Genomic DNA, 14,851 nt, shown 5'->3' on the forward strand with positions numbered 1-14,851 from the left:
TTAATCTAGGGGCTGGTTATGTTGGTGCATTTGCTCTGAAAACTCTCTAATCTGTACACTTACAATTGGCTACTTTCTGTACGTATGTTGCACGTCAATAAAAAGTTTACATAAAAATAGTCATCTGTGAAAAATATTGCAGCATTGTAAGAATGAGGAATGAGCTGCTATACTGTGTGGTGTGGGGAGAGTGTGATCTGCTGACCTACAACTGACCAGTCAGTGATGCCACAGCAGCTTGGCCCCCATAAAGGATGAGCGGGTGGAGGTCACAGTGGACAGTTGCTGTAAGTCTCCGCACACACACATCGTGATAGCCTTCAGTTGTATGTTTAGGTGGGTAACCACTCTTTTAAACTCTGTTATAATTGTACAAATATACACATCTTCTATACCATCTTTTTAAAAAAAATCATCGTGCCCTTCTGGAGGTAAGATCAGTAAACTCTGAAAGCGTCAGAACAGGTCAGTCTGTGGCATCCGTGGAAAAATGGCTGTCCGTTGTACTCTATTCTCTTGCCTGTGTTTTAGCATCCTCTTTGGATATCTGGAGCCTAGGCTATGACTGGATAATTTTTCCTAGGATAAGTTATTTCCCTGGTAGCTTCCCCTCATTTGCCACCAGGAGAAGGTCCTAAGAGCTAGAAAAGTTCTCCTGGCTATAGATCTTGGCTCCAGCTGTGATCTACTAAAGGGCAGAGCCCAGAGGCCATGAAATGGCACTGTGAAGAGATTCTGAGATGTCAGGGAGCTTGGGGGGACCTTGGGTTCCTGCCTGCTAGGGAAGGGCATGGCTGCCAGAGCGAGGACTGAGATTTACCCATAGTTTCCCCAATAAGGCAGGCGTTCCTCTTTAGAAATTTATCCCTTTCCTTGCTCCCCACCCCAGGGGATCCAGGCATCCCAGCATCTGCTCCCCCCACCTCCTTCCAGGCAAGGCAGGCATGACTCTCCTCTTCTACTCATGAGCATACTCTTATTGAAGAGCCCTGGAAGCCTCTGGGCCTACAGTAGCCACAACATGACTTTAGCTATCCTTCTCCACACTGGACATACATGTGTACACCCCCAACAGGAGCCTCTCTCAGGGAACTCACCTGCGGTGTCATTCCGTGGCAGATGTACACGATGGGAACGTTCTCTGTGTCTGGACCCTGATCAAGACACAAATCGGTCTTCAGAGAGTTCTGCAGCTGGACACCAGAGGAAAGGTAGCCACACCAAGGATAAAGGAACAGAGAAACAAATGCATTAAGTCAGGAGAAGCCAGCATTCCACTGAGACAGGTCCCATGTCCATAATCGCCCCACGGCCCCTTGAATACTCTGGAGAGCAATAACCACCAGCTTTTGCCTTGCATGAAGGTGCTGAGGGAAAACCAGCCTCCTGTGAAGGAGAAGCATTTTTGTGTCGTTAAACTGTGACAGTCCAGGTAGAAATAAAAGATATCCACACATGCACATGCACAAGATGGTGCCAGGTTCTTTACCCTGTCTATTTCCATAGGGGTGGCACCACGGCTTTCAATAGTCCTTGGTTAGAAGTCTTTGCTCTGGAAGGTTGGGCAAAGTAGGCAATATGTTAGCTGCCTTCAGGCCTGAGATGTCCTCTGGGTCCTTTCTGCCTCCTGCAGATCCAACAGGGGCTGCCTTGGCCCCTGTGGTGCCCAGATGATGAATCTCCAGAGTGGAGGTCAGAAAGGTGGATAAGGGGTCCAGGATGGGAGTAGGGGAAGAGAGAGGTATCTCTTATCCTCACCCACAGGCACATAGCAATCAATAGAACCAGTGCCTGGGTACCATGGACCAGTGTCTTACCATGTCTGGTAAGAAAGCCAATATTCAATGTTCCTTTCTGGCATACGTCTACTTCCAGTCCTGGAGAGGACAGGTTATGGTCCACATGGCTCTGCTCACCAGCTATAGCTGAGTAGACCATGGTGGGCACCAACATGCAGTTTAGAATGAGTTAATAATTCTATTTCTTTCTCTATTCTCCACCCTTCTCCTTCTGGAATGTAACCATCTCATCATCCTCTTTCTCTGTCCTAGAACTCTAGATGAGAGAGTCAGTGTGGTCAATGGGTGGTGGCCACAAGAATTGTGAAGCCATTTAGATTGGGTATGGGGGATCTATCGGGCCATATGTAAGCTGAGAGATCCAATGTGGCCAAGGAAGAAATGAAGCATGAGACAGGATTAGAGAAGTTCTGCCCCTGCTATGGCTTTAGTGGCTTCCGGGCTTGGGTGCCCATGTCCAGCTGCACTTTACTTCCTGTGCCCATTAGAGTTTGTGGTATCGTTAGCCACCTCAACTTGAGCTAGCTGATACATAGCTCTTGTTAGCAACTGAAGCACTCTGCTTAGAACAGAAGAGGGATGTTGGAATTCAGGGAAGACCAGGGCAATGGACCACACAGGTGGGGCGTCTAGCCAAGGAGGCCAGAGACTGATGGCGGCTGAGCTTTCATGGTCTTGACAACTTGTGGCAGGAAGGCAATGGACCCAATTAGGGGTGCAAAATGCAACAACCCGAGGCACGTGTGTGCTCTGTGAATCCCCTGTTCTTGACAGGGGACAAGGAACAGAGTCAAATTCTTTTCTCTTGAGCTTCCTCTCCTCTACCAGGCAAAGGCATCTCAATCCCAAACTTGCAGTTTGGAAGTTCTGAAGAAATATAAATGTGTGCCAGCTCCCTAGGCAGAGGCTCCAGAAACATCTATGTAGCAAATCCTCGTTTATAAAAGAACTATTTGGCTTGCCTGTGTGAGGCAGCATACGTAAACACTCTCTGGACTTCTCCCACAGCCTACAGAGAGGTGGGTGCCACATCTAAAGCTGAGAACTGTAATCCATTAGTGAGACCCGCTAACAGCTGTCGCAAAGCAAAAGCAAAAGGTCCATGGAGCCCTGATGTCAGACTTGGCTTTCTGCTAGGTTCTCAAAGCTATCCCCTGGGTGAGGAGGTAGGTGGTGGCTTTTGATAAAGTGCCCCCAGCTCTGTGTCATTCCTCCCCCATTAAGCAGGTGGTCTGTTGATGCTGTTGGGAGAGACAGGCTGGGATGGAATCCTGGCTCCAGCTGTGTGGTCTTGGACAAAGAACATTTACTCCTTCTTGTCTGTTTTCTCCTCTCTAAAATAGGGATAATAATAGTGCCTACCTCACAGGGTTGTTATGAGGGTTAAATGAGACACTACCTATGAGTACATAGCATGGAGCCTGGTAAATAGCAAATGTGCAATAATTGTTAGCTACTATTATTACAGCTATAACCTTCCTGAGAGCCATTCAGGGAAACTAGCTTTTATGGCTGCATCTATGTGCCAGCTACCATGTGAAGTGCTTTCCATGTGTTATCTCCCCTAATCCTCAGAGCAATGAAGCCAGGTAATATGATCTCTTTTAAGGGTGAGGAACAGTGGCATAGGAAGGTCTGCCTCACCTCGTCGTCTGTGATGCCATTTCCATTGCATGGGCCCTTCCCCATGTCACCTCTACTTTTGCCTTCATTTTGTCAGACGAAGTCCTCTTCTTCCTTCTGCTCTCAGCTTCTCTGTTGCTCTGGAAGTGTTTCCTGACCCACATCTGGGTGTAAGGTCATGGCCCTATGCTTCATCATCATCTCCATTTCTCTTACTGTAGCACTTGGTGTGCTGTGTTCTTACTGCTTCTTCATGTGCCTTTCTCCCCTGTCTGAGCAGGCTGGGGCTATGTCTTTCTCACGGTCTGTGACACGGGCCAGTCCTGGCCCATAGCAGACAGTAAATCCATGTGGAATGAATGAATGAGTAAAGAAAATGAACAAATGGATGGCATTCCCAAATGAACAACACTGGCAGGTGGACAAGTGTAAAGTTCTTTTCCTCATGCAGCTGGCGACAATCCTGAGACTGAAAACTGCCCCCTCAGATGGTGTAACTATAACTTTTAAGGTTTTATAACCTGTCAAGATCACACAGAGTAAGTGGCAAAGCTAACGTTCGGAAGCTGGGTGTGTCTGTTTCCAGATGCTGTTCCATCTTCGCTGTCCACACTAGAGCTGGGATGAATCCAAAGACCCCGCCTCTTGGACATGGAGCTCCACCATCTGGGGGAAACCCGTTCCCACACAATGGGGCCCAGAGGCCCTTCTGCCTGTGGCAGTCATTAAAGGGACCTGTGAGTGGATTAATGGGCTGGGTTATAGACTTGACCCAGGCCCACTGAGAGTTCCAGGAGGTTATTTGACCTGAGCAATGTAGTTTGGCGTAAGTTAGCACGGAAAAAGTAAGAAGAAGCTTTACCCCCAAGAAGACATCTCTGCATTTCAGAATAAAAATAATCACCAGGAAGAATGATTCAGCCTCAGCAAATCCTCTTGTGGCTGCATCCTGCTTTGCCCATCTTCACCCTGTTGCCCCCATTAAGAGTTAATTATACTCCTTGACAAGCCAGCATGTCTCTACTCTGTCAGAGCCCAGGCTGTGAAGGAGCCAGAAGGGAGGGGAGGCTGGCTGGGCTCCCTGAGCAGGGGCTGGCAGATGAACATGTGGGGGTGGGGGTCAGAGACCTCTGCTAGCCCTAGGGATGGTTAGCACTGCTCAGTCCTTTGGGATAATGAGAGAATGGCTTTTCAGCACACCAGAGTAAAAGCAGCTCTAACTAAGGACTCAGATCCATATCTCAACCCTGTATATGCCACTTACTATTTGATCAACGAAAGGTTTCTAGGTGTGGTGGTGAGGGCTACATGGTAAGTCTGCTGTACATTTCATTAAGATGAGACCCTTTTGCTTGGAAGACAAGAATGCTTTTGGTAAGGCCCAGTACTGCAATGGCCGTATACACAAACCTCCACTGTTGCTTTCCCACTGTAGTTAATACTGTTTGGCTGATACTGTTCAGCTATAGCTGACAGCTTGGTAAGAACACGAATCCAGAAGCTGGCCCTAGCTCACAGGGGTTTGGGGCCAATAGTTTCTCCAGAGCCACAGTAGCATAACCCTCCCTTTTGGATTGGGTCCAACCATGGCCAAGCATCATATACAACTTGCTACGGGCAGAGTGCAGGGGGATCAGTAACAGCTATGTCCTCAATATGGCCCTAGGGAGATAGATGGGGTTGATAGGTACTTCATAGTCTGGTGTGTTTCCATGGGAACAAGAGGATCTGAAGCTTCAGGTGAGTTTTCTGGCACCCAAATTACACCAGCCTGAGAAATGGAGACGCAAGGGGCCACAGAGTGATTTCTTCAGGACATGTCAACCATGCCATGGAAACTCTTGTGGGAGGATCTGACTCCCTCCTATAGGTTGGTCTGCTGGACAACAAAAGTCTCATTGGGGGACAGGATTCCTGGGATCCTGGCTCTGTGTCTTATAGCATCCTAGGATGTCAGAGTTGGGAGGCCCACTGAGAACATGGAGGCCAATCCTCAGCAAGCATTTTCCTCTCACCCCAACCCAAGCAGATGCTACGCCCATTATATTCCTGCTGAGGCAGGCCTTCAACTCAGTTTTGACCACAGCTTATCGGAGGGGAGGTCACAGTTCTTCCTCTGAGTTTCATCCTAGAATATCAAAAAGGTCTGCGGGGATTCTCTCCAAAGAGAGGGAGCAGAGTGCTATCAGAAGCTGATGTTTTAGTGGGTGCCTGGGTGGCTCAGTTGGTTAAGCATCCAACTTTGGCTCAAGCCGTGATCTCACCATTCCTGAGTTCGAGCCCCGCTTTGGGCTCTGTGCTGACAGCTCAGGGCCTGGAGCCTGCGTTTGATTCTGTGTCTCCCCCTCTCTTGGCTCCTCCCCTGATCACACTCCATCTCTCTCTCAAAATAAATAAAGATTAAAAAGAATTAAGAAAAAAAGATGATGTTTTAGACTCAGTTCTGTGTTAATGACCTATGTGAACATAGGAAGGTCACTTTGCCTTTTTGTCACCCCCCACCCTGGAACAAGGTGGTGAGAAATCTTTGTAGTTTTGGGGGCTTATAGCTCTCAGCAGAAAAGCTCTATGTGTTCAGGAATCAAAGACCAGATGAGATATCAAAAAAATCAATCAGGTATCATTGAAAACACTTTAAGAGTTGAATCGTCCTGGGAACATTGGGATAATGGTAGAATTTACCATATTAAAAGTATTTTAACCTTAGAAAATACAAATCGTCAGGATATATATTTATATAGCTGAGACATTTTTCTATTCTAGGAGTACAGCATTATTTTGCCCCATTTAACACAGGGAGAAACTGAGGCCCATAGATGTTAAGACACTTGACTGAGAAGCAGCTTGGTCAAGATTGCTTTGGATCCGAACCACATCTGTCTGCATCCAAACCCTGTGCTCTGCCCTCCATAAGGGTAACTGCTCTGTGCCAAACAACAGGGGGTTGGCACCTCCCCCCAAATACAGTGAACTCAAGAAGGTTGTGTTCCAGAACTCCTTTCCTAGAGGCTGTGCGTGTGAGTGGAAAGCATAAGCCCCTTCGGTGGGGGAGGCATACAGGCTGGTCACTAGAACCTCAGGCACCCGTTGCTTGGGGAACAGTGGGTGATTGGTATGTTACCTCGCAATCTTAACCTAACTGCAGGGTTTTGTTTTACTAAGTAGCACATGCAGGTTTGAGGCTAGAGCTAAATTGCTTGAGGCTCCAGAGGAGAGACTAAACACCTCTCAAGGGAACAGAGAGTTTCTGTCTATGAAACCAAAAGCTGCCTTTTGCCCGCTGGTCTACCAGAGGTCCCGTGGAGTCAGGCTCTCCCCTGACTCTATACCTCTCTCTGGCCTTGCTCTCTGTGTCTGAGTGAACCCCAAGGGGCAGGTCCTTACCACTCCATAGGCAATGATATCCGAGTACATCCTCATCTCCGGGTACACGCTGACCAGGTACCATCGGAAGGTCTTGCACTGCAGCTGTTTTCTCAGGGCCTTCCTTGCGGTGATGTCCCCAATGTCGATTCCAGAGTCCTGCGCAGGTGTGCAAATGCAGAGATACAGCCACCACCAGGACATGGCTTCTCCCCAGACCTCCCAGCCAACGTTCCTGGAGACTGCCTAGTGAAGGGAGGACGTGGGACCTTAACTCCTTCATTTCCCCACATGTCCTTAGCCCCATGACTGTCCCCATGTGGGCACTGAAACGTGAGGTCAGCACTGATGGGGACTGTCACCAAAAGCCTTTGAAAATAAATAGAACAAGGGGGGCCTGAGTGGCGCAGTCGGTTAAGTGTCTGACTTCAGCTCAGGTCATGATCTCACGGCTTGTGGGTTCGAGCCCCATGTCGGGCTCTGTGCTGACAGCTCAGAGCCTGGAGCCTGCTTCGGACTCTGTGTCTCCCTCTCTCTCTGCCCTTCCCCCGCTCATGCTCAGTCTCTCTCTCTCTCTCTCAAAAATAAATAAACATTAAAAAAAATAAATGGAACAAAAAAAACCTGTGGTCTAGGTGTAGGTGGAAGGAGCTGGAGCACACAGTTGGAGTACAGTTTTTTCTACCTCATGCTAGAAGATGAGAAGTTCTGAGCTGTGGGGGGAAGGAGGGAGGGAGGGAAAAAGTGGAAGGTGGAATAGTACTAATTCAAATACTATTCCTAATATCTGCGGCAGAAAAGTCTTTGCAATGCTCGCAATGTGGTAGGTTCTGTCCTGCATGAAACCTGCACAGAAGTTTATATGCATGTATAGTGGCCCACTTAAACCTATAGGGTAGCACTGTTTTATAGATGAGTTGAGACAAAGAGAGGTTCAGTGACCTCTTGCCCAAAGTCCTACAGCTGATAAATGGTGGAGCTGAGAGTTGCACCCAATCAACCCAGGTCAGGAGTTTGCATTTTTAACCTATGCTATGCATCTAGAAGAGCCTGCCCTCTGCCTCCTAAGACCAGGTCCTTGTGGGAGAAGCAGACCCTCTCTTAGCTTGGGGGTCTTAGTGTAGAGAGTAGTTGTGTCTCTCACTTCCCAGGTATATCAGAGTGGTGGCCTCTGAGCCATCAAGGTATAGCAGGCAAGAAGTGGTAATGGAGACATGGATGTGTCCTTGATTTAGAGAGAGGCCCCCATATTCCTTGTGGTCTCAGAGCAAAGGGGAGAACACTGAGTCCCTGGGCCTGAACACCGGCCGTGGAACAGGGCACAGAATCAGCTGAGAAAGGTGATGTCACAGCAGAAGATGGTGAGGAGTCTCTCTAGCTGGGGATCAGGTGGAGACTCCGTGACATCTCAGAGGATGACACCACGGAGCCAGGGACCAGAGAGGGCACGTGGTATTTCGTAAGCCCAGAGTAGGGAGAGAGGAAGACAGGGAAATAACAGCTCTCTCCCACTGGCACTGGCGCTTGTGTGCTGGCTATGTGAACCTCCTGCTTCTAACAACAGCTCTGGGGATCAAGTTACTGGGGTTGGGAAGATCATGAAATGAACAGAGTTTGAGTTAATGTCTGAGAAAAATCACAAAGATGGCCGCTGCACGAATCTGCACGTGATCAGGAGAAGTATTTGGTATTCAACCATGGAGGCCTGAGTAACAAGAGAGTGTAGATACAGAAGAAATACATTTATTTTTCCCACCAGAATTTAGGTAACATAAAAATGTGAACCTACTACAGCCTGAAGTTTAAGTTCTAGACTGCTAAGGGGCAATGTCTTCTGAGTACTTCTAGATGACCTCATCTGTAATTTGCCTATTCCTCGGCTCCTGCCCAGAGAACTTTCCAGCAACTGCTACTTGGCCTTTCTCTGCTGGATCCAGGAAACATGTTAGACTAATCTCTGTGCCCCGGACCTACCACTGAGCCTGGACTGTATTGATGAAAACTAGGTTGAGAAAATATTTATGAAGTATTACAGATAAAAGCTGGCAATAAATGTAACCTGCCACTCACCCCAGCCCCAGCCCCACCCCCACCCCCACCCCAAGGGATCTGTTAAGTATTAGCTCTTTAAACTTCTCTGCCCCTTATCCTGATATCACAAAGGTATTTGCTAGGACCCAGGCCTTCCCCTTCATGCTATCATCGCCTTTATCTGACAAATTAACACTGTGTCTCAGCATTTACGGGGAGCCACTGGAAGAATCTGTCTCTAGAAGGCCCCCGTGCTTTCCTAAAATTCTGGGTTCCCACAGGAAAACTTTCTTTTTACATTCAGGATCAAGGGAAAGTTGGTCTCTCTCCTTATCTAATCGAAGGTGGGAGAAATACCCATCAGAGGCTCATTTCTACTTCTAGAAGATCCAAGAATCAGAGCTTTGCTCTGCTTATATTTCTGGATATCATGCCCCTTTCCCCTTCCTATTTGTTAGTTGACTTCTGCCTTTCCATTTTAATGGTTCAGGACATCTGTACAGTGTATTTACTGTAAAATGCATCAAACTGTTTTCAGATTGGGGGAAGAAATTGAGAAATAAGCAAACTTTCTCAGAGAAGGTCACCTTGACCCTTATTATTAGAAAACAATAAATGTATCACCCCCTTTGCCAAATACTTAGTGGATTGAATAGAGTCCCCTGTAAAATTCGTGTCTACCCAGAACCTCCAAATGTGATCTTATTTGGCAATAGGATCATTGCAGACAGAATTCATTAGAGATCTGCAGATGAAATCATTCTGGATTTAGGGTAAGCTCTAAATGCAATGGCTAGTATCTTCATAAGAGATAGGAGGGGGGTGGCATTGAACACACAGAGTCATAGAGACAGAGGGAGAGACTGGAGTGGTGCATTTACGAGATGAGGAATATGCCAGGAGCCACCAAAAGCTGGAGAAGACGAAGTATCCTCCCCTAAAGCTTTTGGAGGGAGCACAGCACTGTCGTCACCTTGATTTGGGGCTTCTGGCCTCCAGAATTGTGAGAGAGTAATTTCTGTTGTTTAAAGCCACTCAATTTGTGGTAATTTGTGGTGGTGGCCCTTGGAAACAAATACACCCAGCCACACAAAAAGGTGGCCAGTATTCCCGCCCGTGTGTGCAGCCACATATACAACATCTTGTAGCCAAACCTAGAGAAGGGCCATCACTTGTGCACCATGGTGAGTCATCCCTGGCACTCAACCTGTCTTTGGGCAAGAGAAGGTGGGGGGGGGGGGCGGTGGCTAGAGTTCCCGAACCTGGTGTAAGAGAATGTTGATGCTTTGCTGCAGGCTGACTTCCTGTATGTTGATAAACAAACTGATTTTCAATCAAAGTAGAAAGGATGCCAGAGCTGGCAGCTCCTCTGGCCATCCCAAAGCTTGGGACTGAACGTGGAAAGGAAGCAGGTCGTAGAGCTGGCGGACCTGGCTGGTGCACGGCAGGGGGAGGACTTGGCATAGAAGGCGACCAGGCAGGATAAATGCCCTGCAAGGGCATTTGAAAGCTGGGGTGGGAATGCAGAAGGTAGAGGCAAGACCACCCACACCGAGAGGTAAGTAAGACTTATCTGGTGCTTTTTCTACTTGCCGAGCACCCATCAGAGCCTTTATGTACATGAACTTATTTAATTTTCAAGGCAGCCACTGGGCAGGGTTGTGGGGTCTGATTCTCTACCTGCAGCTGGGATGCTGGAGGCAAAAGGTTAAGTAAACAGGTAACAGATGTGCTGTGGTTGAACAGAAGGTCTTGATATAGCACCACAGCAAGGGCAGCCGAGAAAACTCTTGGGGAAGGCACGTGGGGCATGTGGCATCCACACTTCCTCCCTCTTTCTTTTTCAGATCATCTTAAAAGAATTTTTTTTAATGTTTATTTTTGACAGAAACAGAGCATGAGTGGGGGAGGGGCAGAGAGAGAGAGACACACACAGAATCCAAAGCAGGCTCCAGGCTCTGAGCTGTCGGCACAGAGCCCGATGCGGGGCTCGAACTCCCAGACCGCGAGATCATGACCTGAGCTGAAGTCGGACGCTCAACCGACTGAGCCACCCAGGCGCCCCTTCAGCTCATCCTTAGTACATGCCAGGTGTTGTCCTAAGCACTGTGCATCCAAAGAGGAAGAAGGCACAGACTGTGCTTGAAAGGAAGGCCCAGACAAGTAAACAGACTCTGTACACAGTGTGAAGCACAGAAGCAAACAGGGTGTTGAGGGAGAGCAGAAGAGGAAGGAGCCCTTAGTCCATCTCACTGTGTGGGGCAGCCAAGATGGTGGGGAGGGAAAGGCGAGCAATCAGAGAAGGCTTCCTGGAGGAGGTGACACTCAAGGTGAATTAAAGACTAGCAGGATTAGTTAATCTAGTATTACTCAAATCTGGCAGCCCCAAACCGGCACCCAGAGAGCTCTGAACAGGTTCTGGGACCACTACATACCTACTCATCACAATCTCTGAGGATGAGACCCAGAATTAATCAGCTGGTCTGCAGATCTGTTTTTAGGAACCACTGACCGAGGGAGAAAGGAATTACACACACTGCCAGCAGATCCATTTGTTAATAAGCATCGGCGAGGTTTTCCTGAGCTCTGATCATGTGCCCTGGCTTGCGCTAGGCATGGTGACACAAAAATGAAGGATACAATCTGTCCCCAGGAAGCCTGTGGTCTAATGCAGTGGCTCTCAGCCTGGATGGATATTAGAATCCCTGAAGAGCTTTCCAAAAAATGATCCCTGGTCCCCTTCCAAACCAATTAAGTCATAATCTCTGGAGCACAAGGGATTTTAATGTTCAGCCAGATTTGAGAGCCCCTGGGGGAGGGGGGAGAGAGAGAGAGAGAGAGAGAGAGAGAGAGAGAGAGAGAGAGACTTTTACACAATAGAACATTCTTTCACAGGATAGTGATTCAATGACACAGACATACATGCAAAGGGGGCACTTTCTCTAGCTGAGGCTGACTTTCTAGAGGAGGGGTCGCTGGAACTGAGTCTACTAGGATGGAGGGAAATCGGTAAGGGTGGATGCTGGGGGAGAGGCAGAGGGTAGGGAGTTCCAAGCAGAGAGGACAAAATGAGCAAACATACAGAGAGAAGAAATAGCATGGAATAGATGGGCAACTCTGGAGCTCTCACTGTCCTGCAGCCTACGGAAACTATAATACAGAGTGGGGGCAGGGGGTTATGGGTGGGCAGAGGGGTTTATGCCTGATCTGGTGCACAGTGGAGAGTCCGTTCAAGATTTTAAGCAGGGCAATGATGTGGTCACTGTGAGTTTTTAAAAAAAAATTTTAATGTTTTATTATTTTTGAGCGAGATAGAGTACGAGTAGGGGAGGGGTAGAGAGGGGGAGACACAGAACCCAAAGAAGGCTCCAGGCTCTGAGCTGTCAGCACAGAGCCCGACGCGGGGCTCCAACCTATGAACCGTGAGATAATGACCTGAACCGAAGTCAGACACCAAACTGACTGAGCACCACCCAGGCGCCCCACTGTGTGTGTGTGTGTGTGTGTGTGTGTGTGTGTTTATTTTTATTTTTATTTTTTAAAGATAACTTTGGGTAGTGTGGAGGATAGATTTGAGGGGGATAAGTCTCGAGCCAGGGAAACCCGAGGCTCTTGTGCAGGAAAAGACAAGGCCTGAACTCAGACGTGAGGTGGGTAGGAACGGACAGAAGAGTTCAGTGATGGATTGGGAATGGGGCTTAAGGGAAAGGAGGCTCAGAGGAAGACGTGTTTCAAGCTCATAGATCTGGGAAGATGGTGGTATCCTCAACTGTAATGGGAGGGAGAACAGGAGCAGCTTTGGGGGGAAAAGATGTTCTCCATTTTTGGCAGATCCAGTCTAAAGTGCCTGAGGGAGCACTCAGGAGATCGACGTGCAGCCGCAGGTCTGAAGCTAAAGGCAGAAGTCAGGGCTAGAGGTATTAGTTAGGAAGTCGTCAATGGATAGATGGTAGGAGGACCCAGGAATAGATGGGACCACCAGGGAGTAAAATGAGAGTGGTTGGCCAAGGGTGGATGCCTGGGTGCACTTAAGCATCCAGGGGAGGTAAGCATTGCCCACAGGGAATTAGGAGCAATCAGAGAGAGGTGGGGATATCCTGGGGTGTGGAATCAAGGAACCAAGCAAGTACAGAATTTCAAGGAAAAGGTGGGATCCTGGAGGCTAAAGACTTTAAAATGTCCATTAAGCAGTTACGATGCTTTGTCAAAAGCAGTTTGGGGGCAATACGGGGATGCGACTTGAGAAGTGAATGGAGGGGGGAAGTGTTGACTCTTTCCAGAAGTCTCAGAAGAGGCAGGAGATGGAGTCTGGACAAAGCAGGGAATAGTGGGGGTCAAGAGATAGACTTTTAGAAAACACACTGACCACCTTCTCCATCTGAGGCTTTATCCTGGACACTCCCACTGCTCATATGCCTTCCCTTTTTTATTAAAAAAATTTTAATGTTTATTTTTGAGAGCGAGAGAGAGGGAGACACAGAATTTGAAGTGGGCTCCAGGATCTGAGCTGTCAGCATAGAACCTGATGTGGGGCTCTAACTCATGAACTGTGAGACCATGATCTGAGCTGAAGTCGAATGCTTAACTGACTGAGCCACCCAGGAGCCCCTTATCTGCCTTTCTTGAGTTCACTTCCCTCTCATCCTACCCATTTGACCAGGTTTGAACTACCCTCTGAGAAGTCACAGACACACACTGAGTTTCATCATTTTCCAGTTACTTTTCTCTCTTGGTTCTCTGCCATTCATTGGATTTACTATCCACTTCAACATCTATCAGCCACTATGAGGGGAGAGGGCTAAAAGATTTGCAGCTTTGGGGTACAGAGAGAAGGGGGCAGGAGTGTGGACAGGACTCTAAGAGACTACGGATCTATGATACTTCACTGCTAAGTTCCTGGGGGACTTTCCAAGTGTTCTTAACATTTTGCTATCAGAGGACACCCACAGTGGGGCTCAGCATGCTCCCAAGAATACTGTGATCCAACTCCCACAACCACAGATGGGTCTAGAAGGCACTGCTGTTTCCCTAGAAACACTCCCACTGTCAGGGATGCAATCCTGGGGCTGGTTCATTAAGGTTGCTCACACTCTGGCTGGTACTTCTTGGCTCCTCTTCTCCCTACTGGTGAAATGTCACTGGTCGTGGGAGTACACATCCCAACCCCACCCCACCCCACCCCACCCCACCCCACCCCACCCCCTATGATAGTGGAGGTGATGGGGGCTGCCTAAAAGCTCCTGCCCATGGTCCAGGTAACCTTCAATCACTCCGCCAGAGCAACATTAGCTGGGTGGAGAGATCAGGGAACAGGACCTTCATATGGAAACGTTAGGCAAAAATCAACCATTTCTCTATTAGGAAGAGAGAACTGAAGCTTTTTAAAGGATTCCCAAGGGGAAAGAAGGAGGTCATGCAGTCAATGGCTATCTCACATAGTGCAACATAACCAATGATCTCCAGGCAGACAGGCCGGTAAGCAGGTTGGGATCCCGTGGCTGGCATCTGTTGGGGTTCTCCCAACTCAGTGGTCCAAGGTCATTTCCATGTGACACATGACAAGGCAGAACCAATCTACTAGAGAAACATTGCTTTTTCTCTGGCATTTCTTAAATGTAGGTGATAAGAAGGATAGAGGACAGTGGCAGGCAATGATGAGATTCTGTGATGATTAGAAACCACCCAGAACAGTTCCCTTCTCCTGAGGGTCCTGTGAGGGTGTATCCCTTCCTCATGCATGTGGTTCCAGAAATCCCAAAGGCATATGGACATTCCTATTGCTCTGGTCACAGGTTCGATGGAGAAGCCTAAATACAGTCTACAGGGAGATTAAAGGGCACTTTGGTGAATTTTGGTAATTGCTGGTATATTTGTATAGCAGAGAGGCTGAGGACCTAGACATGAAGTAAAGTTGGAGCCACCCGGTCCAATGTTCTCATTTAAAATGAGGATAACTGAGGTCAGGAGAGAAGAAGTCTTTCTTTAAGCATGCTGACCAGGGACAGGGGTGGGGATAAGACATGGCTTAGTGCCTC

At 48.2% G+C, this 14,851-nt stretch overlaps 1 protein-coding gene across 2 annotated transcripts in view; it reads right to left on the bottom strand.

Annotated features, from left to right (window-relative positions):
* GALNT18 (polypeptide N-acetylgalactosaminyltransferase 18) overlaps positions 1–14,851 on the bottom strand; it is a 354,502-nt gene that overhangs the window by 47,688 nt on the left and 291,963 nt on the right. For both annotated transcript variants that reach the window (XM_043580668.1, XM_043580669.1), the window contains 2 exons: positions 6,807–6,944; positions 1,098–1,193 (listed from right to left, as the gene is read on the bottom strand). In XM_043580668.1, the coding sequence (XP_043436603.1) occupies positions 1,098–1,193; positions 6,807–6,944 (234 nt within the window). The remainder of the gene's footprint in view (positions 1–1,097; positions 1,194–6,806; positions 6,945–14,851) is intronic.

Source organism: Prionailurus bengalensis, chromosome D1 (assembly GCF_016509475.1).
Source record: "Prionailurus bengalensis isolate Pbe53 chromosome D1, Fcat_Pben_1.1_paternal_pri, whole genome shotgun sequence".
NCBI lineage: Eukaryota > Metazoa > Chordata > Mammalia > Carnivora > Felidae > Prionailurus > Prionailurus bengalensis.